General features: G+C 35.9%; 4 protein-coding genes across 11 annotated transcripts; 2 read left to right on the forward strand and 2 right to left on the reverse strand.

The window, feature by feature from the left end:
* Positions 1 to 1,844: 1,844 nt before the first annotated feature.
* Positions 1,845 to 5,891, forward strand: LOC132183720 (WD-40 repeat-containing protein MSI3-like). Its single transcript, XM_059597119.1, has 6 exons — positions 1,845 to 2,281; positions 2,692 to 3,015; positions 3,119 to 3,262; positions 3,702 to 3,826; positions 4,484 to 4,579; positions 5,395 to 5,891. The coding sequence occupies exons 1-6, from the start codon at positions 1,949 to 1,951 to the stop codon at positions 5,615 to 5,617; spliced, it is 1,245 nt and encodes a 414-aa protein (XP_059453102.1). The 5' UTR covers positions 1,845 to 1,948; the 3' UTR covers positions 5,618 to 5,891.
* A 663-nt stretch (positions 5,892 to 6,554) lies between these two features.
* LOC132180479 (basic leucine zipper 19-like) lies at positions 6,555 to 12,563 on the reverse strand. Of its 6 annotated transcripts, none has more exons than XR_009440164.1 (4): positions 10,883 to 12,563; positions 7,743 to 7,863; positions 7,106 to 7,158; positions 6,555 to 6,931 (listed from the first exon to the last, which is right to left on the reverse strand). XR_009440164.1 is itself a non-coding variant. In XM_059593349.1 (3 exons), exons 2-3 carry the CDS (start codon positions 11,661 to 11,663, stop codon positions 7,835 to 7,837), a joined length of 810 nt encoding a protein of 269 aa, XP_059449332.1. In that variant the 5' UTR covers positions 11,664 to 11,694; positions 12,026 to 12,563; the 3' UTR covers positions 7,512 to 7,834. The 6 variants fall into 6 exon arrangements, 3 of the variants coding, with proteins under 3 accessions (XP_059449332.1, XP_059449318.1, XP_059449302.1); XR_009440162.1 differs by having other exon boundaries at positions 6,555 to 6,942; XR_009440160.1 differs by having other exon boundaries at positions 6,555 to 7,158.
* Positions 12,564 to 15,393: 2,830 nt separating this feature from the next.
* On the forward strand, positions 15,394 to 18,767 carry LOC132165651 (stress response protein nst1-like). 2 transcript variants are annotated; one of them, XM_059576304.1, is made up of 3 exons: positions 15,394 to 15,865; positions 17,768 to 18,101; positions 18,206 to 18,767. In XM_059576304.1, the coding sequence occupies exons 1-3, from the start codon at positions 15,785 to 15,787 to the stop codon at positions 18,676 to 18,678; spliced, it is 888 nt and encodes a 295-aa protein (XP_059432287.1). In that variant the 5' UTR covers positions 15,394 to 15,784; the 3' UTR covers positions 18,679 to 18,767. The 2 variants fall into 2 exon arrangements, with proteins under 2 accessions (XP_059432287.1, XP_059432295.1); XM_059576312.1 differs by lacking the exon at positions 15,394 to 15,865 and adding an exon at positions 15,872 to 15,970.
* Positions 18,768 to 23,267: 4,500 nt separating this feature from the next.
* On the reverse strand, positions 23,268 to 27,318 carry LOC132166429 (protein kinase STUNTED). 2 transcript variants are annotated; one of them, XM_059577248.1, is made up of 11 exons: positions 27,244 to 27,318; positions 26,698 to 26,974; positions 26,540 to 26,613; positions 26,349 to 26,467; positions 26,135 to 26,250; positions 25,496 to 26,044; positions 24,807 to 25,055; positions 24,550 to 24,713; positions 24,230 to 24,457; positions 24,002 to 24,151; positions 23,268 to 23,779 (listed from the first exon to the last, which is right to left on the reverse strand). In XM_059577248.1, exons 2-11 carry the CDS (start codon positions 26,852 to 26,854, stop codon positions 23,543 to 23,545), a joined length of 2,043 nt encoding a protein of 680 aa, XP_059433231.1. In that variant the 5' UTR covers positions 26,855 to 26,974; positions 27,244 to 27,318; the 3' UTR covers positions 23,268 to 23,542. The 2 variants fall into 2 exon arrangements, with proteins under 2 accessions (XP_059433231.1, XP_059433221.1); XM_059577238.1 differs by lacking the exon at positions 27,244 to 27,318 and having other exon boundaries at positions 26,698 to 27,046.
* Positions 27,319 to 27,658: the final 340 nt, after the last annotated feature.

The following is a 27,658-nucleotide window of genomic DNA, read 5'->3' on the forward strand; positions in this document are numbered from 1 at the left end:
AGAAAAAAAAAAAAGGAAAGGAAAGAAAATCGTCATAGGTATCCATTTGGTATAACTTTTTTTTGCATGGGTTTTGGATACATGCAAATGTCACAACTGACAACGTATACCTCTCTCTATTTCCCAATGTCAACGTTTATTATATATGTTAGCATGCATACGTAAGCTCCATTTTTTATAACACTTTCTATTTCTAAAATATGAAGAAAAAAAAATTCAATGAGTTGAGTGCAAGCAAGCAACAGTTGGTCATATCACAAATGTTTTATATATATATATATAGACACGTCATTCTTATTATATCATTGTGAAAAAAAAAAAAAAAAAAGAAAGAAGAAAAAGCCTCCAAATGAAGGGTGGCGACCATTCCCCATCTGTAGAAGAATGTGAGGACGGGAGTGAATTTGTAAAAAATTTATATACGAAAGAATAATTTATCCTTTTTTTTTTAAAAAAAAAATTAAAAATTAAAAATTCAGAACACCAAGAGCTATGTTGGAGGAGGGGGGAACTACCCTCCACCCATACACCAATTATCCTGTGTTAATCCACCCATACACCTAATCAAGCCCCTAATCAAGATTATCCTATTTTAAAATCCACATCATCTTTTAACACCCATACGCCTAATTTTGCCTCTAATCAATAGTATCCTATGTTTAAATCCACATCATCTTTAAAATAATAATAATTATTATTATTTTCATATATTAACAATCTATTAAATAAAATGGATTTTAAATTGTATAATAAATGAAATGGATTGACAAAAACTTATAATATGCATATATGGCACATAATAGGATCCTCTTCATTTCAAGTGAAATGAAGAAGATTCATTCTATAGTTAAAATTTTGTTTTGTTGTATTTGATGGTATATATGTTACTGATACAAATAAAAGTTATTTGTAATTTGTTTACCTTAATTTTAAGGATTTAATTATTTATTTATTTTTTTAATGTCACTTATAAAACTCTATAGATAAAGCATTGTGCATAATCAAATCAATCAAGAAAAGATATAACCTCTATTAGGGGTGAGAAGGTGGGCGGTTATTAACCGCCCATTAACTACTAACTGCTAACCGCTTTTGAAGATGATTAGAAAAAGTCGCTTTTATAAAATATATAAAAATACATGAAACAACTTTGGTTTTAGTTTTAGTTTTTTAACTTATTTATTTATTTCTTTTAAAAAGTGGTTACCGGATGGTTAAGTGCTTAGGCGGTTAGCGGATTTTACTAACCGCCTAAGTAGTTACGATTAGTAGTTTTAGTCAATAACTACTAACCGTAACCGCCTTTCCACTCTTAACGTATATAGCTCTCATTCATAGATGTAGGCCTATGGCCTAACCACATATTATGTGTCTCTCTTTCTCTATTTTTATCTCCTTAATTTTAAATGACATGGCAATATATACACTATTAGATACGTAAAATCTAATAGTAATCATAAAATAAATCATATATATTTTGCTTGAAATGGATGACACTAATCTATCATTAAATCAAGAAAAGTTATACCAGATATAACCTTTGGCAATCATTTAGGAAATGGCTTAGGTGTGGGAAAAAAAAAAAATTGTTGTACTAGATTTAATTTAAAATTTTGAATGAGAAAAAAAAGAGTAAAATAAAATATAAACCGTTAAAAGAAAAATAGAAAGAAATCCCATTTTTTTACCGCACCTTAGGATTTCCTCATGTAGCTGTGAATTTGCTTGTGAAAGTTTAGAACATTTCTAACCCAACCCAAAATCCACCCATAATTACAAAATAATAATAATAATAATAATAATAAAATCCACCATTGGCATTTTGGCGCCAAACAACCACGCACCATATAAAACTCTTCCCCACACCACACCCCGTCATTCCCTCTACGCCCAATTACTAGGCGGGAAACCCTGAAAACAAAGAAAGAGCTACACACAGAGAGAGACCATGGCGGAGGAACAACAACCACAACAGAAAGAGGCGGGTCTCGATGGCCAGGTGGACGAGGACTACGCCGTGTGGAGGAAGAACACGCCGTTCCTCTACGACCTGGTCATCTCGCACCCTCTCGAATGGCCGTCTCTCACCGTCCACTGGGCCCCGCTTCCGGCCCCACTGCCCCACGCCTCCGACCCATCTCTCGCCGTCCACAGGCTCGTCCTCGGGACCCACACGGCCGAGGGCTCCCCCAACTTCCTCATGGTCGCTGACGCTCTCCTCCCCAGAGAAGCGTCGGAGGCCAGCTTAGATGGCAACGCCGAAAACCCTATAGTCCCTAAGGTCAGTTTCTGGTACTCCAACTCATTTTCGAGAAAGATGTTGTGGTATTTATTATTTTCATGGATTGTTCTGTGGATGTTTGGTATTTTGATGAGTTCTTTTGTGGGTACCAAGTGTTTGTTAAAACATCTAGGAGAATGTGTTTGATTTATCTATTTAGTGTTTTAATTGGCAGAGATGAGAGACAAGATACTTACATTGTTGTTATCAAGAATTGTCTTGTGGTTTGATTTCTGAATATTTGGAAAATTTTCTAGCCCAACGTTGTGATGTGCACCTTTGGTGCTTTCATAGGCAAAAGCGGCACTTGAAGATCCCCACCGCTCTTATTTCAAAAATTATTTTGTCCGAAATCAGTGTTGGAATTTCTACCTCAACATATGTTTCTGTTTTTTTTGGAATGCTTGTAGGTGGAGATAACACAGAAGATACGCGTTGATGGAGAAGTGAATAGGGCACGGTGTATGCCGCAGAACCCGGTAATTGTGGGTGCAAAGACAAGTGGGTCTGAGGTTTATGTGTTTGATTGCACCAAACAATCGGGGAGGCAACAAGGGAGTGATTGTGATCCAGATTTGAGGCTAAGGGGTCATGATATGGAAGGGTACGGGTTGTCTTGGAGTCCCCTTAAGGAGGGATACCTTTTAAGTGGCTCACATGACCATAAAATATGTTTGTGGGATGTGTCTGCTGTGGCTCAAGATAGGGTGCTTGATGCGTTGCATGTTTATGAGGTAACTTTCTGAATCAATTTTTATATGTTGGTAGTTGATGTTGGTGTTTTAGTCATGGTGCATTCGATACTTTGTTTATGGGTCTTGCAAATGTAAATAACAGGCTCATGAAAGTGTGGTTGAAGATGTCTCCTGGCACTCAAAGAATGAAAATTTATTTGGATCTGTGGGGGATGATTGTCAATTGATAATTTGGGACTTGCGCACAAACCAACCCCAACATTCTGTCAAAGCCCACGAGAAAGAGGTGACTTAATCTTCAAACCATTCATTTGTGTGATAGTAGTGGCTCTCCAAGTTGTTTATTGAATATCTGCACCTACCTACCATGTCCTCTTTAGCGTGCCACTCTAGCTTTTCTGTGCAACCTCTATCAAATTTTCCACTATCTTAAGTATGTTGATTGTGTTCTATTCAATTTATTTCATTTTTTTTTGTTCTCACTGATAAACAATTCGTTTCTTTTATTTTGCTTAATTGATGCAATTCGTTTTCAGGTCTTGAAGAAACCTTCTCCTTAATTTATGTATAACATTTTTATCTGATGACTTCAATCCTTTAGTTGTTTTGTTATCTTGAGATGTGATCTTTGTTGCCCTTTGATTCTATGTGCATTCCTGTTTCTCATATTATTTATGTACTTAAGTATGCATTTTATTGATTTGTTTTTTTGTGTGTGATCCCAGGTGAACTATCTTTCCTTCAATCCATACAATGAATGGATCTTGGCTACAGCATCTTCGGATACCACCATTGGTCTCTTTGATACAAGGAAGCTGAGTGTGCCATTGCATGTTTTAAGCAGTCACACGTATGCCCTTTGCCTAATAGATTGATCTTAGATTTCAGTATCATGAACAAATTATATGTGAATCTGGCCTTGTACCCCCCCAAAAAAAATAAAAAAAGAGCACCAATCTTCTCTCTCTCTCTCTCACGTGCACACAACCAATTCCTTCAGCAATTTGAATAAACTTTGTTCTCATTCATCTATGTCTGCAATTCAAGACTAAACCTACAAAGGAATTCACAGGGTTCTGTCAAATAGTTTTTCAATGCATGCGATGTCGTTGAATGACTATTGTGGTCAAAACAATCAGCGATGTGATGTTTTACTGTGTTCGAATGCTTGCTAATTGCCCAAGATCTGGATATACAGAGTAAAAAGAGTTTAATGGGCTTTGAAAGTAAAGTGATGTTTGGCTTATGGTGAACATTTAGTCCATATCTTATATTGAATTTGAATCTGTTGACAAGGTTAAAACTATTTTACATGTTTGTGACACACTCTTCAACCACTAAATTACTAACTGATTCTTGAAGCAGTAGTTCCATTTATGTGAGAGTCAGCACGTTCTGGGTGAAAAGCGTTATTTCCTAGTTTCTCTTGATCTAGTGTGTTGTAATAGTGATGATCATATTGAAGTTAACTCATCATTTTTTTGTACCCTTGATTTGCTTCTTACAGAGAGGAAGTATTCCAGGTAGAATGGGATCCTAACCATGAGACGGTGTTGGCATCGTCTGCTGATGATAGAAGGTTGATGGTTTGGGATCTTAACAGGTATTCGCATCAGAATTAGCTGCTCTTTTGTTTTATTTGTACAAAAATTATATTTAGTGCCCTTAATTTTCTTCATATTACTTTTGTATATTTCTTTATGCAACTTTTGGTTGCCAAGAAGATTAAGGGAAAGGGGGGAAAGCTTGGAAATGTTGTTGATTTTTACTTCTTGTAAGGATCTGGTCCTCCCTTTCTTTTTCCATAAACAAAACAGAGCATCAAGGTCTCCTGACTAATTGGAATACTGTGAAGTGGATCGAGTACAGAACACAGGCACTTGCCACTTCAAATATGTCTCATAAAGGGACTGACTTGGAAATTCAAAATAGTCGACTACCTTACTATTCAACCACCACCACTGTTATATTTATCTGCAGCAAGAAAGATTAGGGATGTTACTCTTACTGAACATGCATGCACCAATGTCAATCGCTCAAATGGTCTGTCATGGGATTCAGTTGCATCTCATTTTTTTTCTGATTGATGCTTTAGACTTCAGTTTATGAATCATTGATTACAAGCATGGAGCCATGCATTATGAAGATTTACGAGTGGGGTTATACATTTCATTATAAGATTTTTATTGCTATTTTAATACATTCTTTCAAAGTTGAGATGGTCTCATATTCTACCAAAACTTTGTTGAGATTTTGGAAAGCTTTTCTGGGCAGGAATTCTACAAAAAAAATTGAAATTATGGACTTCTCTTATATTTTAAAGTATAATACCATGTTTAGACTTTCTGATATGTTGGTGTGACTTCTGCACAAAATATGTGTTATGCCTCTCATCTAATCGATAAGTAATGCCTTCAGGATTGGAGATGAGCAGTCAGAGGGAGATGCTGAAGATGGTCCTCCGGAGCTTCTATTTTCTCACGGGGGTCACAAAGCAAAGATATCAGATTTCTCGTGGAACAAGTATCAGCCATGGGTGATTGCAAGTGTGGGTGAGGACAACACTGTTCAGGTCTGGCAAATGGCTGAGGGCATATATCATGATGATGACGACGTGCAAGCTACTGATGACTCACCATAGATGTGATCCTTGGGTCTAAAGGCAATCTTTCACTTTCAGCTGTGAGGTTTAGGTAGAAACCATATTCGACTTTTCACTTGAAATGTTCATCATCATACTCAGAAAAAATCTGTAGATTCTAGTGTCCTTCATATATAGTCAATTTGAAACATTGTTAGTTAAGACTACTTAGTTGTTCGTTTGATTTAAATCCTCTTGGAAGAGATTGTGATGGATCTTTGGAGAGCCCTAGGCTCCATTTGTGATGGCAATGGACCGGTATTCCCTTTTTTTCTCCTCCCTCCCGATCCATAGTTGGTATCTCCACTTCAACAGGAAGTTTCTTACGGTCCAGGATCATTATTGGCTTCCTCTATAGGAAACTTTACTATGGTCATTATGGTATGGCACATCTGCCGAGTATGGTTGGATTTGGGCGTAAAGTTGGCAGTTTTTAACATAACTTAAATGAGTTATGATAGAGTTAACTTATATAATTTATACTCAAGACTTGATACAATCCGAACTGACTTATAATATTTAGGGATGATAATTTTTTATGTGAATTTGAGACGAAATTCAATATAAAATTAGAAGGTTAAGATTGAGAAATTTGACCCGTTTAATTAAATGAGTCGTTAAAATTAACTTATATAGTTTTTTATATATATATATATTGACATAACCCAAATTCAATACATGATACAAATTGCAACCCCTAAATTGGAGGTGAGTAATTTTCATGAGAAGTAAAATCGACAAGATATAACGGTTGATAGTTTATCCTGGTATGTGAAAGACATGATACAACACGTGAAAAGAGCCTAATAATTTATTGTTTTCTTGGCAAATTCTAGCTTCTATATTCAAAGCCCGGTTTTAATGTTTCAATAAAAAGCCTGAAGTTCTTATGAGCAGGCAATGGTTAACCACAAAGGTACAAACTGGAGAGAAGTCATCCACCACCAATATATATGTTCAACTCATTATTATGCATAATCAAACGGGCACCCCACTTTCACCTCCGCTTAATTATGACTTGAAAAGAACTATGCTACGAAGTTTTGCCTTAATGAATTCAACAAGTTAGCAAGCTAGAACAATCTTTTAAGTAGATGACCATAAAAGGCCATGAGCTCCATAGATATAATATCCTCCTATCTTTATTTCTCACCCTAATAGTGGTGGTGAGAGTGTTCCATTGGTTGGTAATCACAGTGGCCAGTTGGGTCAATTAGGGTCAACATACTGAGCAATTTACCCAATTTTCTGTCACAACTCGAGGATGACATGAATCCCTTTGCAGAACTTCAGTTAGAAGGCAATGCTTTCTTCCTGATGGAAATCTGGCATACTTTTGTTAGGAAAATGCCAAGGGCAGAAGCAAACTTCTTGTATTATATGGCAGCAAAGTAACTGGAATAAAATATACTGGAAACATCGCAAGCTGATTCTATCCTTCCACACAAACAAGAAGTTTGGATCACACAAAGCGAGTTTTGTTCTCACCTGTTCACATCTCATAGCATTGAAAGATGAAAGGCATCCCATCTCCCTAAGTTCTGTAATCCAGCAATCAAGAATTTGGATGGCTTAGAAATAAAGAAATTTTTGAAAACATCCACTCAAAGAAAAAGGACTACTTAATTACAAATAAAAATAAAAAGAATGGCACAACGCTAAATGACGAAGCTGATAGAATCAATCATTGCATAAGATATGCCAAAACCACTAATTGGTCTTTCTGAACAGGACAGCAGAAAGAGGGAAAAAAGAGAGTAGACTTGGAAGAGAAAAGAGAGAGTCCCTCCCCCACCTTTTCTATCTATCCTTAGAAGTAGGGCAAGTGTCCTACTACTTAATTCAATGAAAAGAATAATGGAGAAGGGAGACGTCACATATAGAATATGAAGGCTGAGACAAAGGCATTTGACTTCATAGAAAACCATAAAGTTGGCCTCAACCATAATTTCCACTTATACACATCAACTAAGCTTTCTGCTTTATCAAACACTAAAGTAGAATAAACTTCATGAACTGGCAAAAACGGTAGTGCTTGAAATATGTAAGCCATGGCGGCTCCAAGAACCCAACAGTGGGTTAAAAATAAAGCAGAAAAAAATGAAATAAATAACCACATAATGACCTGAGGGAAAGCTGATGCTGCAGTTCAACAAAACTATTTATTTGGAAGACCATATGTATCCTTGACAAAGACACTGCCAACTAATCAGCTCTTCAACTTGCTTTTGCTGAACGAGCCCCTCCTAGTAAAACAATCACCATATAAATCAGGCTCATAAAAGGCTAACAAACAATAAGTAGAAGAAACCCTACAGCTGTGTACAAGTACATTAGTTTTTTTATCAACAGAGAAAAATAGAGATCATAAGCAAGGAAAACTAGATATAGATGGAAGAGTAATGCTACATACTTAACTTTCATCCCATTGGGCTGATTTGGCAATGCATATCAGCCCTTGGATATGCCTTTATTAAAAAAAAAAAAATTCAAAAGGTTGATGGGCACTACCACATTAGCTCAGTGAGATGGGAGTTGAATATTTGAAATTACTTTATATATAATCATTCAAAACACTGCAATCTCATACATATCACTTTCCACAGGAAACAATAATGTAAAACCCTGATTCCCTACCCCCTCACCCTCTTTTCTTCCTCATTTCAATTGAAGAAACCAACTAACTAGTAGGCCTTCTCTTCCTAGGCTTGAACTCTAGTATGTTGAATGGTTTTCACCCAGCCTTAACACTAAAGGAAGCCTCAGCCATGATCGCTGTGCACATTATAGGCTGTGTGGTTTCTTGAATGAGGAATGCTAAGCTTACAAACAAATTTTACAAAAAAACTTCTACAACATGATATGGCACAACATGATTGGAAATGAGATAAATTTAACTTTTGAGAAACCCAATCATATTGTGCCACATCATGTTGTAAAAGTTTTTTTGTAACATTTGTTTGTAAGCCTAGCAGTTTTCTTCTTGAATTGGGGTGAGACATGAAGTAAATACTGCTGAGGGCTGTGGCCATTATGGATTTGGTTTTCCTAGTTCACATCATGTTTGTATTGCTCATTGTCGTGGTCACCTACACCATTGTGGCCAAGACCCTCAGCATTTGGAGATCACTTGGGTCATACTAGGCCTTGCCCACAACTGGCTCTTTGACAAATAACAACAACCATGTTGAGATGAAAGCTTTGACCCCCCTCTGTTGAACACACCCTTCCACAACAAAGGGGTGACCCTGCGACCATCCCTCCATTTTTTTTTTCCTAGCAGACGTGTCCAATTTTTAAGTTATGGGCTAATGTGTCAATGATGTGACGAATTCAGTGTGGCGTATGTCTAATGTAAGCTACTTGACTAGATGGTCTAGACACGTCTTCTTTTTAATGGACATGATGCATTATGATGGCCACGTGTCACTTATCACTGTTAAAAATTTAACGGAAGAGGAATGGAGGGAGTTATTTGATAATGGTGCAAACCTTAGGGAGTTGACAACTTTCAAATCTTAAATTTGATAAAAAGTAAAACCTCATGGACCGCTGGAACATTTTTCCCTTAAATAGAAGATACAACAAAGACTGCCTCAAAATTCAAAGAATTCATACAAAGAAAAAAAAATTATCATGAAATTCCATAAATTTGGGAATATAACTTTTTTTTTTTTGAATAAGTGGGAGAATATAACTTGAATCTAGTATAGTTGGCATACATGAGAAAATAGATCCAAAATGATATAACTAACGGAATTATGCTCTTTCAGGTTTGATTCTTGCCAAAGTTTGCCACCACTACCTCTAGAATCTCAAATTATAAATTGAACTAAATTGCAACTAACATACCAATAAGTATAAAGTAGAAGGGTACATCAAGTGAGGTCAGATAATTAAATTATTAATTGGTTAACACAAAGCTCCGTCCTCTAGTTCCAATAATTTGATATAGAGAATCAAACCCCAGAGAGAGCTAAATGGCAGAAGATTTTCATGAATCCAGCCTGGATAGAAAATCTTTGTATGGTTGCATGTTGTTTGGGTCTTTATATTTTCTCTTACTTAACTCTTGTCAAGCCACTAAAGTCTTTACACTTCCACATGATGTTATATTGTCTTGTTTTGCAGTTATGAGTATTCTGTTTCCGCATCCAGACTCCAGCTCCAGCCTGTACCTTATTGCCCACTGGCCTTCAATGTTTGAAAGTTCTCACTCTCGAGAATAAAATCCTCAAACTCTTTTAGGACACACTCAATCTGCTTGGAGACAGGCTAGTCCAAAAATAGTGCTATTGCTAGTTTGTGCAGTTAGTTATCTTCTATTATACACACAATAGCGAGTAATGATATAAGGCGGACTAAAGTCCTCCCAAATGTGATGTGGCATTTAAGATCATTATTGAATTTTGATTTATTGGTAATTTTAAATGCCACATCACATTTGGGAGGACTCTAGTCCTCCTTATATCATTACTCCACAATAGCCCTTCTTTTTCTTGGATAAGTATGTGGGCATGAGATAAGAAGATAAATAACTGCAAAGATTAGTATATCTTACACACACAAACACACACAGCCTATGATAATGACTTTTCTACTACACTTTAGGATATTATAGACATGCTTTTAACATTTATAGCAAATCACAATAAAATATATGCATCTAAATATCAACAAAGACCACTATGAGATATGCTTGTTAATAAATGGATTTGAAAGACCTATAGGAAAAAGTATACACAGGCATTTGCATTGCAAAATGTTCCTAACTTAAAAGAGGAAACTAATAATAGAAGATAATAACGGACTTGTAAATTAAGAATACGACTCCCTAGTGCAACCATAATACATCCCTACTCATGAAAGCAAACAATAAGATGACCTATAAAGTTGCAACAATATAAGACCACTACTAATTACAAGCTCATATCACAGCAAATCGCCTACAACACAACTTATTTTACGGTAGCAAAGACCAAAAAAGAAAAAAATCAGGTACAACTAGATTATTTAATTGCCACAATAATAAGCTCCACACTCCTAACAAGGCATAGAAGTATGTCCCACAAAACAAAAGCTGTATTGCTATTAGAGTTGCTAAGTTGCATAGTGCAAGCCTGCTAATGGGACAAGTAACAAGTTCCATATCACAAATACATACTAAAAAAATAGTAAAAATATGACATAAAGCCCCAATTAATCAACTTTAATAGCCTACACTCCATCCAAATAAACCAAAAAGGAAAAGAACCGAAGTTTTACCTTTCCTCTTATTCGTACCAAATGAATTGACATCGGCTGCTACATCCCCAACACCACAACCAGAAAGCTCCTTGGATACCGAATTCTGATTCACCAAACACTGAAGATTCTCAAATTCACAGCCATTAAAGTCTTGCCCGTTTAATGATGTGCCTTCACCTCTATTTCCATCCACAACTGGATTAAGACAATAGACCTGATCACTACACTGCATGTTACACGGGTTCATCACATATGCACTCGGAATGTTCGGATGAGGCAAGTTTGGATTGACTGATTTCTGATATGGGAATGATCCAATTTCCCCTTCAATCCTTCCTCGAATGTCCACAAGCAAGCACTTAAGCCTTGCAATCTCTGCCTCCAATGCAGATTGACCCTGCAACCTCTTCAACAACTGCTGATTCAAATTCCTCAATCTGGTAACTTCATCCTCCAACGATGCAGCTCGGGCCTTCTTCTTCTCACGGTACTTGCGAACTGCTTCCCGATTGCCTAAGGGGCGTTTCTTCCCTTTCTTTTCAGTGGACTCTGCAGTATCATCAGTGGAAACCTTGTCCTCAGATGGGACAGGCACGATTTGAGTGTGCACATGAAAACAGGTGTGCGTATGCGAAGAATCAGGGCCGGATGGGTTACAAGTGTGGGTGTGAGTGCAAGCATGAGTGTCCTTGAGAAGTTCATCAAAGAAACTATCCATTGAGCAACTGCTCGGAAACTCCCCCATCTTCGGACTTGAAAACACTTCTTGGTTCGAGAAATCAAGCTCCCCGTCCTCCATTAGGATATCAAAATCGCCACCAAACAAAATGCTAAAACTAGTGAAAAGGTAAACAAATTAATGATTTTGAAGTTGACCCAGATGAAAACTTGAGCCCAATTCTCCCTAGTGACGAGAATTAACAAATACCCAGATGGGAAATTGTGGTGCTGGACAGATTCAAAGTCCTAATATCAAACTACTAAAACATGCCCAGCTGGGGTTTTGCACAATCAACCTCAAAACCCTAGAACCAACTACATGAACACGACGAATTCAACCATTCCAGTCACAACCCATATGAGATTTCATCGCCAAAAACACTAAAAACCACTTGATCAAGCCAAAAATAACAGATTTTTAACAAGTAGGGAAAGGCTTACCATCACACCCTTAAACCGAATGAACTGCATGGAAGATTCCAATCATAGGCTGTGTCGAATAATTCAATGCAATCAAGGTTCTGGGAACTAAAAAGAGACGAACAAAATCGAAGAAAGACCCTGGCTTTGAAAGAAAATTGAAGCCCCAGAAAGTCGAGCCGGCTTGACATAAAACCCTAGGTGGGCTGCTAATGATAATACCTAGATAGAAGAAAAACAAAATTGGACGTACCAGAGAGAGAGAGAGAGAGAGAGAGAGAGTGAGACAGAGAGAGAGAGCGATTGATTCAGAGAATCCAGAGGCACTTTTGCAAAGTCAAGGAAAGCCCTTCACGTCCAATTTATACGTATTTGGGGGATTCCCTCGGTGACGGTGCAAACATTGAAAAATCAAGGAAGAAGGAGTGTGGGGTTCATATCATCAGCTCAGTTTTGTTAGAGATATGATACATATCTTTCATCTCGACCGTCCGTTAGATACATGTCAGATTATTAGGCTACAAGTGTTCTTACGGAGATATGGCTCCTCGTGTAGCTGCTTACATCGTACCATTTCCATGGTGATTCCACAGACATCCTCGCATGTGAGACCTATAAATAATATAATACAAATATTTATTATGCCCTCAAAAAAAATAATAAAATAATAAAAAAATAAACTATAAAAAGTGAAGTTGTTTCAGTATAAAAAAAAAAAATTAATTAAAAATGAAAATAAAATATACAATTTCATGTGGTATGGATGTGAAAAATAATTCCTTCTGTATCAAATTACAACATTTATCTTTAAAAAAATAATAAAAAAGAAAAAAAAAAAATTTCATAACCACAAGTCAAATCCTAAAAACTAATTTTGTAATTTTAGCATTAGCATTACTTAATAGCATATCCATAATTGCAAGTAGTTATACAATACTAGATATTCTTATTATTGTTGTTGTAGTTACTATTAATACCCTTTCCATAAATGCTAACAATACTAGATATTCTTTATTATTACTGCTATTGTTACTATTAATACCCTTTTAATTCCTAAGAACAAAAAATTTTAAGGTAAACAAAAAATATATATATAAACCTAGCAGCAAATTTTTTTTGGCCCGTGGCTATAATAATTTATGGCTTCGTCCGTGCATATACTACACTTTTATCTTATTTTTATCTAATTCTGCTAATGTGGGACAACTAATCAACCCTTAATGGTTAATTTAAAGTGCTACATTAGCAAAGTCGAATAAAAGTAAGATAAAATGTGGTGTATAGTAGACGTTCTATTTTCTTGAAAGAGAAGGAGAATCAAGTATTTTTTTGAAAGAGTAACACTACTCTTTACACCAGCTTCACTTTAGTTAATGTGAAGTGGTTTAAATAATTTTATACTCGCTTCACACCAATTAATATGAGATGTTTTAAGTGATTTTTTATATTAGACTATTAGTCAGTTAAAAAATTAAATTATTAATCACTCAAACATGTCAAATCAAGTGGTGTAAAAATTTAGTGTATTATTCTTTTGGAAATGGAAAAGAGTACGTACCCATGTAGTTTTGATGGAAAAAGTAATACGTACGGGGGAATAACTTATTGCAGAAAAATCAAGCATTCAAGCCACAATTGGTGGTATGTGGACCAAAAGTTCAAAACCAGTTATTAAACCAAAATTAATATATATGAGATGCCCTCTGTCTTATTCTTCCTCCTCATCTTGGAAGGCAAGAAAAGTTCATAAAAAGCACCAAGTGGAGTGAAAAACTGGTGGCCTCCGGGCCTCCCAATCCTTTTCAAGATATATATATGAGTCTCCCTAGTGTTTGTCTTTGTTTCTGGCTATGAGAGTGAAAGATTTCCCTCACAATTCTCAGCTTTTTCTTCTTTTGTTGTCTTACATCAATGGAAAGCTTGTCCCAAACGGCAAAGACCGGCCAACATTGTTGAATAACTCAACCATGCATGATTATTAATTGCCAGGAAGGTGTTGGAAATCTACATAGTAGGATATAAGATAATGACACTTTTGTTCATGAATGGATCATGGTGTCACGTATGAATATGATCGATTTGTCAACCAAATTATATACTACCAAGACTTGTTTTGTTAGAATATAGGGCTTCTATATTATTACGTTTCATACTTTTCTTGTCAATATATTTAGTGGCGCAAACAAATCAATTACCTTATTTGTATGATCTTTACCTACCTGAATCTCCGTCATAGTGGATTTAGATGCCTAACACCGAACAACTCTAAAATTCTTGTATCTTTCTTTCTTTTTTTTTTTTTCTTTTTTTTTTTTCCCGCTATTTCTCTATTCAAATTTTAGTTTTAAATCTTTACGTGCATGGATGATGACTGATAAGCTAGCTAGCATGCGCCCATCGGATTTCTTCAATCCTAAATTACAAGTTTTATTTGTTTCAGCTTGTTCAATATTCTTGAACAACAAATTAAAGACAAAAAAAAAAAAAAAAAAAAAAAACTTCAACATGAAATACTACACTAGTCAAGGATCTTAGTAGGAATATTCTTCTTTAAAATTATGGAATTCAGATTAATTTAGATGGGTTTAGACTTTTCAAATTTATGCATGGTCTATTTCAGGTTATATACTTATATTCTTGTTTGGTCAAAAATGGTACTTCATTTTTTTTTCTTCTGCTAATTTGAATTACAAAACCCTTTTGTCAAGACTCAAGTCCAAATTCTCTAATTTAAACCAATAAACCTGTTCAAAAGATAAATGCTTCTTTGCATTTTGGTTTTCATCTCACGTACATTTTCATTGAGTTGGCAATAACTTGGCATGTTTCTTCTTCTTCTTTTCTTATTTATTTATTTATTATTATTATTTTTTAATTAAGGGTAGATGAAGCATACCAACTCAGCAAAAATGTTAAGTGAAATAATTGTCAGAATTTAAAAAAGAAAAGAAAAAAAAGCATCCCTTAGAGAATGTCCATGAATGGGTCTTTTAAATATAAAGCTCAACCCCAAAATTTCAAGGTGATGATAGTGCAAATTAGGATAATAATTATATAGGATATCCTTAAACTTATCATAAGCATTTTATGGTGAAAAGGGAGTATGTTTCTGTGATTGTGTTTTCCTATATAAAAAAAAATATTATAATTACTATTTAGCAAAAACGTATAAAATGCAAAATTTTATTATTTAGTTAATATTCAAACACTAAATAAAACAAATTAAACTATTCAATCATATAAGATAAAAAAAAAAGAATATATGTGTCCTCTGTTGGGCCGCGCCGACAGATATGGGTGCTAAATAGTTTTACAATTTCAACCATATATTACGAAAAAAAACTATATATTACAAAAAAATATGATCTTGGTAGGACGAATGACAAACTTTGAAAGATAGACACGATAGGCCAAAAAGCAAACAATCCCAAGCCGCTCCTCTCCGGTTACTTGAACTGTACGGAAGCTGCCAAGAATTAACAAAATCCTACTCTCACGGAAACTCTCTCTAACCCTTTGAGTTTCTAGGTCAGGTGAGCTTGTTCACAGTTTAAACAAAAGCACCCAGAAAAGGAGAAGAGCTTGGTGGGCTTTCAAAAAGGCTGAGAGGTCTCTAGTACTTTTCCTCTTGATATTTCTGTTGTGAACAATAGTTTTTCAGGATACCTGTGAGTTGGTGACCGTTTGAGTTTGGTCTTTTAGAAGATAAAAAGATCGAATTTGAACAGGTTATGGTAAAGGGTGTTGATAATCGCCTTCAAGTTTAAGTCTTTAAGATCAATGTCGCGGTGCATAGAATTCCCTCCACCTGGGTACGTGTGGAACGGTGTGGGTGGCGAGGCGCTTAAAGAACTGATTAAGGTTTGTTTGGCCAACTTAATAGATTTTATTTGTTGTTATCTTTCATGGCATTTGTGTTTGGTGATGACGACATCTTCAATGAGGAGAGGAATTGGATTCAACTAAGTAAGTTAAATCACATTTCAGTTTTAGTTTAGTCTAGTCATTGGATTCTGTTATGCTAAGAGTCTCAATCTCTGATGAATTTTTTTTCCCCTTTATGGTTCTTAGTAACTCTTTCTTCTCATGAACTTAAACCATTAGAGCATTGTTTCTTTAGATTGGAAACATGAACTAGATAATGATACTTATTTGAAATAGAATGAAAGCATAATATGTTATTGTGTAATATAAAAGCAGTCTTTTTCTTTTTTCTGTGCTAGTGGGGTTTAACGTTCTCTTTGGGGTTTTCTGAATGATTCCTAATTTTTGAATGGCTTTTGTTCTTTGATTGGGTTCGGGAATCAGGAAAAATGTTGGCTTTTTCATTGATATAAAAATATAGAAAATTCAGTGCAGTTCATTGTGTTAATTGCAGCCAAAACTTTTCTTTTTTAGCTGGGGTTTGCGGCTGGTAGTAGTTCTAATTTTGAAACTTTAAAGATATTTTAAAGGTATTTGGGACCTTCAGTATCATGGCAACTAATTAGAAAATATTTTCAATTTGCGCCTCTCTAGAATATGTTTTTCTTTCAAGATGCCTTGGTGGTGACATGCTAGACACGTGAGATTCAAAATCTTGTGCTAAAGAGCCTGGAGGTTTGAATTCTCTACAAGGCATAATGCTTAGAATGCTAACTGAAATAGCAATTCAATCAGAGATCTTGGATCAATTGGCTATAGTCTTATCTGCTAGGGTAATGAATTTATTAGCATTCTAGTTTATAGAGACAAGTAATGTACTCATGACAATGTTATTGTAGAGATAAACATGGTTTTATTAATTCAAGGAATTGCACTCATGGAATGAAGCTCTCTATCAGAATTTCTTTTCACTTGAAGTTCACTTCGTTTATGACAGTGCCATTGATGTTAAATTATGCTAGATGTGCCTTTTGTCTTTCATAAGTAGGTGGCAAAAAAGCATTATTTTCAAATTTATAATAGATTTGAATTTTTTTGCATATATATGCACGGTTTCTTTATGTTATGCTCTAACATAAAAGGTTGTCCAATGTCTACAATCTATTTTAATGTAGAGTTGTTCATGAACCTTTTATGTCCTGATTTCGTTGAGCTTTCTAAGCTTCCATGGCATACCGTACGGCCATAGGCTGATTTCATGACTGATGAGCTTAGAAATTAGATGACTTCTTCATAGGTAACTTTTCTAGTAAATTGTAGCTCTATTAAAAGCAATGATAGAGTTGAGATAACTCAGTAATTTGTTTATTGATTGGTCTGTAGTTGATGATATGTTCACAAAATGTGGATGAGCATCCTAAAATGGGGATAACTCTTTTCATAGAGTAGTGATATGATGCAACATGAAAAGGTCAAGTTCTTCGTTTAAGTATACACTATGACCTCCATGCTTGCTAAGTTTTTTGTTCATAACATGAATAATGGTTGCACATCATACTATGGATCTTCTTGACTTTAAAGTGATAGTGACTAGTTCTAAATTAGGACAATGTTCAGCTTGGGGCATTGTTTGAAATTATGTAGTTTATTGCAGAAATATCAGAGGTGAGTGGGAGAAAACTCGAAGAACAAATCTGATTTGCATGTTTATTAAAGGAAGCATGTATCGTTATTTTCAGATTAGGGAACATGAAGCTATTCCTAATATATGTTACTAAGGCTTACATCTTTGGAGTTACTAAAGTATGAGAGCTAATGAATTAGCATGTTGCTGCCTTTTTCTTTCATACACTAGTTTAGCTTATCTCAAACTGACAGCTTTTCTGTTGTTGTCTAAAGCTCAACAGAGAAAGGGCACATGCTGAGAAGGAAAGGAAGAAGGATAAAAGGAGGAGGAAGAAAGAGAAAAAGAAAAGAAGGGAAGATGGTGAGCTTATGCAGGAAATGCAAAGTCAGAAAAGTAGGCACAAGCATGACAAGAACAAGAGAAGTCGGGAAAAAAGTGACAATCAAAAGAAGAGGAAATATGAAGTCCCAGGGTTGGAGAACAACAGTCTTTCTGAAGAGCTTGGGCAACCCATAGTCTCTGACAGTGTATATGACTCTTCTGACAATAGCCAAAATGTTAAGAGGAGAAACGACACAAGGTCTCCCAAGGACTACCATAACCATGGTATGTATCTTTGCATTTGTCCCTCTCTTAGGAAGTTCATTGGTTACTTAGGTTTGCCATCTTTTCTCAGATACTTAAAAACTTGTCTCCATGTTTTACTGCAGGAAGCATTATTGATTTTCACTTTCAGTTGCAAAAGCATAAGGATCAAGCAGCACAATCCAGCACACCAGTTTGCTCTACTCCTGGTATGTCCACAACAATTGCCCAGGAAATGGCTTCTGGACCTACCAGAGAGACGTGGCACCCCTCTTCTCGAACTCAGGTTGTTGCTGATGAGAAAACCGAAACAGCTCCAGCATTCACCTTCTCTAGAAGTTGCTCAATGCAGATTGAATCACAATATAGAAAGTTAATTGTGAATTGGATTCCCCATCCCTTACAGATTGAGAACCCTAAGTTTGATGATCAAGAGTGGCTCTTTCAAAGAAGGCAGCACAGAAGTGACATGATACGAAGAACTAATGCTTACAATGATGACTTCTCTCACTGTCATGAAAGCAATGTCCTATACCCTTATGCTCAATATTTGTCCAAGGCTGACATATTTGCTTTGCCATTTGTAACATCATTTTGAAACTGCAAATGAATCATTGTATCTACCTAAGAGTGGAAGATAATTTTGTCATATGTGGTTAGGTCTAAGAGTGGAAGATAATTTTGTCATCTGTGGTTAGGTTTGTATTTTTTCTGTCAGTCCTGCGGCTCTTGCCAATTATTAAATTAAGAACAGCCTCACCTGCATTTTGTTCTCTAAGTCCAAGACATAATGTGTCAAACTAAAGCTCGTTGGAAAAGAGTACAAGGCCTAGCATGAAAGAGAAGAGCTTGTCAGTTTAGCCAAGGTGACTTGCATGGAAACCAAATAAGGTATTCAGACAATATTAGTCACATTAACTTTAACCTCTTACAAGTAGCAGGCTAGTCATCCTTGGCTACCAAACAAGATTCTTGTCTTCATGTTAGACCTTACTTCCTTGTAAGCTTGTACTGAACCGTCTCCAATGTAGGGTGCAATAATACTCTGGCTCCAGGACATATAATGTTTGAAATGCTTGTTGGTGAAGAATTGGAGGCTTAACATGAAAGAGAAGAGCCTGTCAGTTTAGCCAATGTAACTTGCGTGGGAACCAAACAAGGTTTCTAGACAATATCAATTACTTTTACTTTAAACCTCTTGCAAGTAGTAGGCAAGTCATTCTTGGCTACCAAACAAGACTTTTGTCTTCATGTTAGACCTTACTTCTTTGTAAGCTTGTACTGAATGGTCTCCAATGTAGGGTGCGATAATACTCTGGCTCCAGGACATATAATGTATGAAAAGCTTGTTGGTGAAGAGGAGAAGGCTTAACATGAAAGAGAAGAGACTGTCAGTTTAGCCAATGTGTCTTGTGTGGGAACCAAACAAGGTTTCTAGACTATTAATCACTTTAAATTTTGACCTTTTGCAAGTAGCAAGCAAGTCATTCTTGGCTACCAAACAAGACTCTTGTCTTCATGTTAGACCTTACTTCTTAGTAAGCTTGTACTGAACGGTCTCCAATGTAGGGTGCAATAATACTCTGGCTCCAGGACATATAATGTCTGAAATGCTTGTTGGTGAAGACGAGAAGGCTTAACATGAAAGAGAAGAGCCTGTCAGTTTAGCCAATGTGACTTGCGTGGGAACCAAACAAGGTTTCTAGACAATATCAATTACTTTAACTTTAAACCTCTTGCAAGTAGTAGGCAAGTCATTCTTGGCTACCAAACAAGACTTTTGTCTTCATGTTAGACCTTACTTCTTTGTAAGCTTGTACTGAATGGTCTCCAACGTAGGGTGCGATAATACTCTGGCTCCAGGACATATAATGTATGAAAGGCTTGTTGGTGAAGAGGAGAAGGCTTAACATGAAAGAGAAGAGCCTGTCAGTTTAGCCAATGTGACTTGCGTGGGAACCAAACAAGGTTTCTAGACAATATCAATTACTTTTACTTTAAACCTCTTGCAAGTAGTAGGCAAGTCATTCTTGGCTACCAAACAAGACTCTTGTCTTCATGTTAGACCTTACTTCTTTATAAGCTTGTACTTGTACTGAACGGTCTTCAATGTTGAGTGCAATAAACTCTGACTCCAGGACATATAATGTATGAAAAGCTTGTTAGTGAAGAAGAGAATGCTTAACATGAAAGAGAAAAGCGTGTCAGTTTAGCCAATGTGATTTGCGTGGGAACCAAACAAGGTTTCTAGACAATATCAATCACTTTAACTTTTAACCTCTTGCAAGTAGCAAGCAAGTCATCCTTGGCTACCAAAACAAGACTCTTTTCTTCATGTTAGACCTTACTTCCTTGTAAGCTTGTATCGAAAATTGAAGAGTTAGCAATGTAGGGTGCAAATAATACTCTTGCTCTATGACATATAATGTATCAAAAGCTTGTTAGTAAAGAAGATAAGACCTAATATGAAAGAGATGAGTTTGTCAGTTTAGCCAAAGTGACTTGCATGGAAACCAAATAAAGATTTTCAAACAATACCAATAATTTTAACCTCTTGTAAGTAGCAGGCAAGTCATCATTGGTTATCAAACAAGACTCTTATCTTCATGTTAGATCTCTCTTCCTCGTATTAGCTCGAGTTGTGAACTGAACAACCTCCCTATAAATAATACTTTGAGTCAATAATATATAATATCTCACAAGCTTGTTGGTGAAGAAGAGAAGGCCTAACATGAAAGAAAAAAGCTTGTCAGTTTAGCCAGAATGACCTGCATGAGAATCGAGCAAGGTTAAGTTCTAGACAATGCCAAACACTTTAACCTCTTGCAAGCATATATAGCAGGCAAGTCATTCTTGGCTATCAAACAAAACTTTAATCTTCATGTTAGACCTCACTTCTTCTCAAGTATTCTTGCTCTAATAGGAAGTCTTGGAGTTTCTATTTATAGGCAGTGGAAGAATTGATACAAAGATTCCGGTCGCAAGTTTTCTTGTATAGTTTTTCTTCTCATCAAGTGCATCATTTTGCTGCCCATAAATGGAATATATTCCTTTTCAGTTGAGGGGACCCTAAATAATGTATTATCTTCATGTACTTGCAGCTCAACTATGGAGACAGAATTTCCACTTGAAGAAAACTCACGAAGACCTCAATCTGCCACTTGTCTCATGGCTCTTTGGTCAAGCCACTTGTAGTGAACAAATGTACTCTACTGATAAAGGTGAGTGTTTTAATGGCCTAAAATCTTGTCAATTTAAAATCATTTCATTTTTTTTTTCTAAGCAAAAAATAAAAAATAAAAATCAAGCTAGTTCAGCTTCAGGCTTGGGTTAGGGGCGGAACTAAGGAGGGTCGGAAAGTGATGGCCTTTTGATTTTGAAATTTTCTTGATTTTCTGGCTTTGAAATTTTTCTTGAAGATATTTAACCCCTCATTTACCACAATTGCCAAAGGGAAGAAGATGGCAAATTCATCTTCAAGCAAAGAAGGTATGTTTAAATTCTTTTTATTATTGTTCACATGCTATGGAGTAAGACAGATTTATTTAGTAAAATTCTAACAAATATGGCCATTTGAATTGTAAAGAAGAATCAAGTCAATAAGAGCCGGATGTAATCTTTACGGCAATTAAATGCATGTGGTAGACGTAGATTTCAAACACCGAACCACCTCAAGATTTCTTATATCTTTTCTCTCTCTTTACTTCCGCTTTTCCTCTCATTCTCAACTGCCCATGTATGGGCTCTCCGACCTCCTATTTTTCTTTTTCTTTTTTTTGGAGATGCCATGATGAAAATAGATAAGTCAAACCCATGAACAAAAAAGTCGACGAATTTGAATTTTGACTCAAGTTGGAGGCAAGACTTTGGTGATAGCTAGAGCTTACAACTTACAAGATGTTAGTCCTGCCCCTTTTTTAATTCCATTCTCAGGGGAACATGATTCTAATGCCAATGTCGATCCAAATTGGATGCCTCCACCTTAAAAGCAATAGCCCATTGTGTTTGCTTTTCTTCTGCAGATTGACTTTGTGTTTTAGGCTCTCACACTAGGGCAAAACAACTCTAAATTGTTTGACATATATGAAATACAAGAGGGGTATATATGTGTAATATGTAAAAGCTTCTAAAAAAAAAAAAAAAAAAAACAACAGAGAGAGTACTTTTTGGTCTCTTCCAATATGAGCCCTTGATGGTAAATATTTATGGGGTGAACTAAGAGTGCTTCATGCATTTTACATTATTCCCAAAATGTTATTAGTCTGTTCCAGTGACGATTTGAACTAAATTGTATGGTAGAGATGAGATACATGAGGGGTAAGAATAATGAAGGAAAGGGTAAAGTCGACATACCTAGGAACGGAACCGGGATTTCTCATTCGGAAATGCCAAAATACAAATCATAGGTCAAATTTAATTTTGATAAGGGTCAAGCTTAATTTTTAAGCCTAAATTACATATATATTCAACTTCATAAAAAAAATTTGAAATAAAATTTTGTATGCTGCTTGTTTTGGTAGTTGATAGAACATTTCCATCAATTGATATCAAAGTGATGCTAGATGTGCCTTTTGTCTTGCATAAGTAGGCGGCAGGAAAGCATTATTTCCAAATTTATACTAGATTTATTTATTTATTTATTTATTTATTTTTTATTTGTTTGCATATAAATGCATGTTTTCTTTATGTTATGCACTAACATAAAAGGTTGTCTACAATCTATTTTAATGTAGAGTTGTTCATGAGCCTTTATATCCTGATTTCATTGTTGCATTTAATCAAGGGGAATTGATAAAATTTGACTATGCATGAGTGACCTCAAAATGGGCTTGCATTCTCTTTTGCAATTCAGCCTTCTTAGGGCCACATTCCCTCTAAAATCACAAATCACCATGCTATTTCTTGCTGTCCAATCATGTTCTATTGGAGACTTAAAACTTATTGGAGAACTTAGACTCATTGTTATTGCAACTCCCTTCAATCACATCTCAGTTTTAGTTTAGTCTAGTCCCAGGCTTCTGTAATGATAAATGTCTCAATCTCTGATGACCAATTTTTTTTTTTACCCTTTATGGATCTTAGTAACTCTTACTTCTCATGAACTTAAACCATTAGAGCATTGTTTCTTTAGATTGGAAACATGAACTAGATAATTAATGATGCTTATTCAAATTTGCAGACAATTAGTTGGCCATTAAGCATCACAAGCTCAACTTTTACAAAATTCTGAAGTTTGTCTCAAGATTCTGTGACATTTAGCTGTTGATAAGTAAAGGGCTGATCCTATCATAATATCACATTAAATGGGACTTTTACATTTTACATCTATAAACCACCTCACAGTCGGGTGCCAACATTTTTTTCCTCAACTGTACAGTAAAAACTACTCATCTGACAAAGTTTAGTTTTAGCCCTCTTTTTTGTTTGCAACAAAAGAAGTATTTTGGAAAGTACAACTAAAGCTAATCAAAGCTGGATGATCTGCTCCATCTTCCTTTCAAGTATTCTTCTGAAGAAAGACTGTTTCTCTGCTCCAGACTACTATATGATGTGGAATCATCGTCAACATCAAGCAATGCAAGACTCAAATGTAACTCTGCACTAGAATTTGGATAAACCTCATCGTCATTATTGTCCTGGCTTTCCAAGTCCTTTGGATCACCTTCGACATATTTATCTCCTTTTAGGAGCTTTAGCATCTGGAAAAGTAAGTTAATATGTTAAATCTCAGATTGTCCCAAAAGCTTAAACGGATAGGAAATGATGAATTTAATCATTTAGTTAATACTTTAACTAAAATAAATAAATAAATAATCAAGTAGCTTTCACTGTAATAGTAAAGAGAACTTATATTTGGAGTATTGCTTAATGTATGACATCTAACTAAGAGTATGGCATCTTCAAAATTGCAATGTAATTACCTGGCTCATTTTAGGCCGAAGCCTAGCTGCCCGTGTGATGCATAGTGTTGCTGCAAGAACCATTCTCTGCAGCTGAACCTCATCATATTTTCCATCCAAGTTTGGATCCAATATACCTTTTACATCTTCACTCTCTATTATTGGCTTTGCCTGCATTCATTGTGTTAAATGTTATTCATCCACATAACTAATACAAGCAGAAATTCTATATCTGGAGGAGGCTCTTACCCACATGACCAAGCTCTCTTGTCCTTTGGGAGTCTCGGAGCTAATTGGTTTTCTTCCTGAAATCAATTCAAGAAGCACTACACCAAATGCATACACATCAATCTTGTCACTTACTTTCCCATACATGAAATATTCAGGAGCAAGGTAACCAAATGTTCCTAATACATCGCGTTGAGTCACAAACGAAGAATTTGTCGGTCCCCAAATCGCGAGCCCAAAGTCAGATAACTGTCACACAAAAATAACAATTTGTCATGTTACACATCTGTGACAATGCATTATTTTGAATTACCATCTGCATTAGTCTGGTGGAGCAGTACATGTGGTTCAAGCCCGTTGGAGAGAAGAATGTTTGAAGACTTGACGTCTCTATGAATAACAGGCCGAGAACATTCATTATGCAGGTAATTTAGAGCTTCAGCAATCCCAACAGCTATGTTAAATCTCACTTCCCATGATAATATGGATTTATCTTTGCTTTTACCTGCATTGTATATTAGCTGATATAGTATGGTTTTTGGCTAGCAAGTGAAAAAAAAAAAAAAAAAAGAAGCATAAAATCTCATTCAATCTTTACCGTGTAGGTTTTCCTCTAAGCTTCCTCTAGGAAAGAAGTCATAAACCGAGATTAGAGCATTATCTTCCATGCAAGCCCCAAGCAAGGCCGTGATGTGTTTGTGCTTCAATGAGGAGATGATATCAACTTCACGTGCGAAATCCTTCCATGCTTCTTTGCTTGATTGCAGAATCTTTACTGCCACTGGCTTGCCATCTGGGAGAATCCCCTTATATACACGGTTACAACCTCCTTTCCCAATCATATTTTCTGTTACAAAAGGAAAATTTTATGTAGAAAATTAGTCTGAAGGGTGTTAGAATATAGGGTTTCTATATAGGTTTGATAATTTGCTTATCTATATATTTTCCATAGTTAGTTGATTGTAATCAAATCAATTACCTATTTTTCTTCTCTTCACCTACCCCAATTTCCTTATAAATAGGGATAATTTGAAATGTAAAAATCATCAAAAAGTAAGATCACAATTCACCTCAAAAAAAAGAAAGTAAGATCACAATTAGCCTCTAGGGCAATTCCTAGTAGTGAATGTAGGTGTATAATTCCGAGCCACCCCCAAATTATTTTGTCCCATTTTCTCTCTTTTTTTTTTCTTTTTTTTTTTTTTTCACTATTTTCCCTTTTATTACAAATTTCTACAAAGTGGAAAAGACATTTCAATGAGTAATCTGAGGATGAAAGGTAGTCACCTGAGGAGAAATGAGAAGTTGAAGTTTTCAGAACCTCATGACCGAACCATTTGCAAACTGATGAGTCTGTTTTGAGGAGATGCTCCAAACCTTTTGGTAGCTCAAACAAAGCAGATACACCTGTTTCAGTACTCTCATCCAAAATGTCATTGATATCTCCTTCAAATGGGCTCTCTTCAATAGTTGAACATTGAGGACTTAGCTGTGGGGAACGATCTGGTAAGCTCATTACCCACTGCACCACAGACATGTTCCTTCCATGTGGGGCTCGTGGACTTGATGAACTAGCTCTGCGGAGTAACGGCCAACCAAGCTGGCTTTGCTCCGAACGGTCTCCTGCATATAAAGAAGTCGATCTCAAAGAAAGTTGGTTGCTTTTGCAGGCATGGTTGAAAACTTCATCCTTCAAGTCTTCATCAATTGAGTTTTGAACCACTTTAGAAGTGGATATCTGTGACTCTGTCTCAGAGTCACCAAATTCAGATTGGCATTCTTTGGAAGTGGGAACTTGCATTACACTCAAATTTGGTTTTGGATCTCCTTTAAGGCCTGAAATAATCGAAAACAAATTCATTATATGATATATCTGAATTAATCTACAAGATGGGTGTTTGATTAACCAGGAAACAAATACCAAACCTGGTAGTTGGCTATTGGTGAACCTTCTGAAGACAATTTTCCCATTGTGGATAGCCAAAACATCGGTCGTTGAAGGCAATCTCTTGGTGCAATATTTCGCCATGGAAGCCCAACCCCTGAAAACGATATTTGTTTAGTCATCAGAAAAGAATCAAACAAACTAAACCCAATGAAAAGTTGAGGTTCTAGGCTTCTAGCTAGATCCCCCCCCTACCCGAGAGCGCTTTGCTTGCTTATCCCTACAACTACAGCCACAGCAGCATGGCTCTTTGCCTCTCTCACCAGAACCTTTCTCACTGAACTTCCTGTGAATATCTGACCGCTGAGATCAACCTGAAACATGGTAATCAATCATTGATATTGCAACAAACGAGAAAAAACAAAAACAAAAAAAGCATTACTGACCTTCTTTACACTACAAAGGCCTTCATAAACTTCTAAATAACCATCCAACAAGTTCTTGTTTTTTGAAGCCTGATCTGTGTTGATGATAAATCATATTACAGGAAAGAAACAAGAATTTGAATTGAGAAAGCATATGCAAATTTTCCAAAGGGTATTACCAGAACTTCGACAAACATGAACTGCAACCACGCAATCTCCAGGCTCAGCTACTTTCACAAGAGCCCAGCTGAGCAGCTCTCTGCTATGGCTGTCCATTTGAATGCCAACCAATACATTTTTCTTCACAACAGCCTTTTGTTCCTCCTCAACTGTCATTGTATTTTCTTTCCCTCTAATCAATCTCTTTCAATTTCTCAAAACATCTATAAATTCTGTTCCTTCTTGAACTGTTCTGACCACTAATCTTGCCAGTTCTTGAACGGATCATTTCAATCCCTGCAATAAAAAGCTACCATTTTCACTCAAAGCTAGAATAACAACTCTAATGCCCCCATTAGACTATTATAAATGGTGCCAATCAACAGATTACCAGTAAATAAACCAAATCCCTATTAATAAAAAATTCCCAACAAAAAATTAAGTATTCTATCCATGAGTCATACTACATGAAATAACCCACATGATTTTGCACTAAAGATTAAACATTTACCCAAAAAAAAAAAGTTATAGCAAACGATAAACAAGACCCGACAATAAAATTGTACCTAAAAGGTGCATGTGTTGTGGCAACATGTTGTTGGAGCCAAACATGTTTTAAATATGAAAACCGCCAAACAGCATCAGCCTAGCTACCTAATGCAGCTAAAAATCAAGACCCAGAAAAAACTATTAAAATTACAAGAAGACTCTGAATTTAAAAAAGAATATTTTTGAAAGATGAGTGCTTTGGTGACGATCAAGCTTATTTAAGCAAATGGGTTTACTCTAAAAAATTAAAAAAAAAAAAAAAAAAAAAAAAAAAAGGTGATGGGTTTTTGGAATTATGGAGAGGAAAGTGTCGACAAGTGAGTGAATTTCCATGAAGAGTGGGGAAAAATAATGGTTTGTGTACAAAGACAGAGTAAAAAGAGGAGTAATGTTTTATTTAAGTCCGTTGATAACACCGGCAGTTTTCGCGGG

Source organism: Corylus avellana, chromosome ca1 (assembly GCF_901000735.1).
Source record: "Corylus avellana chromosome ca1, CavTom2PMs-1.0".
NCBI classification, from domain to species: domain Eukaryota; kingdom Viridiplantae; phylum Streptophyta; class Magnoliopsida; order Fagales; family Betulaceae; genus Corylus; species Corylus avellana.

Bases quoted from the DNA above. Each gene is read 5' to 3' on its own strand.
- LOC132183720 (XM_059597119.1), top strand. From the start codon at position 1,949: ATGGCGGAGGAACAACAACCACAACAGAAAGAGGCGGGTCTCGATGGC. The intron at 2,282-2,691 runs GTCAGTTTCTGG...GAATGCTTGTAG, and splicing joins AAAACCCTATAGTCCCTAAG to GTGGAGATAACACAGAAGAT. The intron at 3,263-3,701 runs GTGACTTAATCT...GTGTGATCCCAG, and splicing joins TCAAAGCCCACGAGAAAGAG to GTGAACTATCTTTCCTTCAA.
- LOC132165651 (XM_059576304.1), top strand. From the start codon at position 15,785: ATGTCGCGGTGCATAGAATTCCCTCCACCTGGGTACGTGTGGAACGGT. The intron at 15,866-17,767 runs GTTTGTTTGGCC...TGTTGTCTAAAG, and splicing joins CGCTTAAAGAACTGATTAAG to CTCAACAGAGAAAGGGCACA. The intron at 18,102-18,205 runs GTATGTATCTTT...GTTTTACTGCAG, and splicing joins CAAGGACTACCATAACCATG to GAAGCATTATTGATTTTCAC.
- LOC132180479 (XM_059593349.1), bottom strand. From the start codon at position 11,663: ATGGAGGACGGGGAGCTTGATTTCTCGAACCAAGAAGTGTTTTCAAGT. The intron at 7,864-10,882 runs GTAAAACTTCGG...TTGTTTTACTAG, and splicing joins TGGTACGAATAAGAGGAAAG to GAGGGGCTCGTTCAGCAAAA.
- LOC132166429 (XM_059577248.1), bottom strand. From the start codon at position 26,854: ATGACAGTTGAGGAGGAACAAAAGGCTGTTGTGAAGAAAAATGTATTG. The intron at 26,251-26,348 runs GTAGGGGGGGGA...TATCGTTTTCAG, and splicing joins AGCAAGCAAAGCGCTCTCGG to GGGTTGGGCTTCCATGGCGA. The intron at 26,045-26,134 runs GTTTGGTATTTG...CGATTATTTCAG, and splicing joins CACCAATAGCCAACTACCAG to GCCTTAAAGGAGATCCAAAA.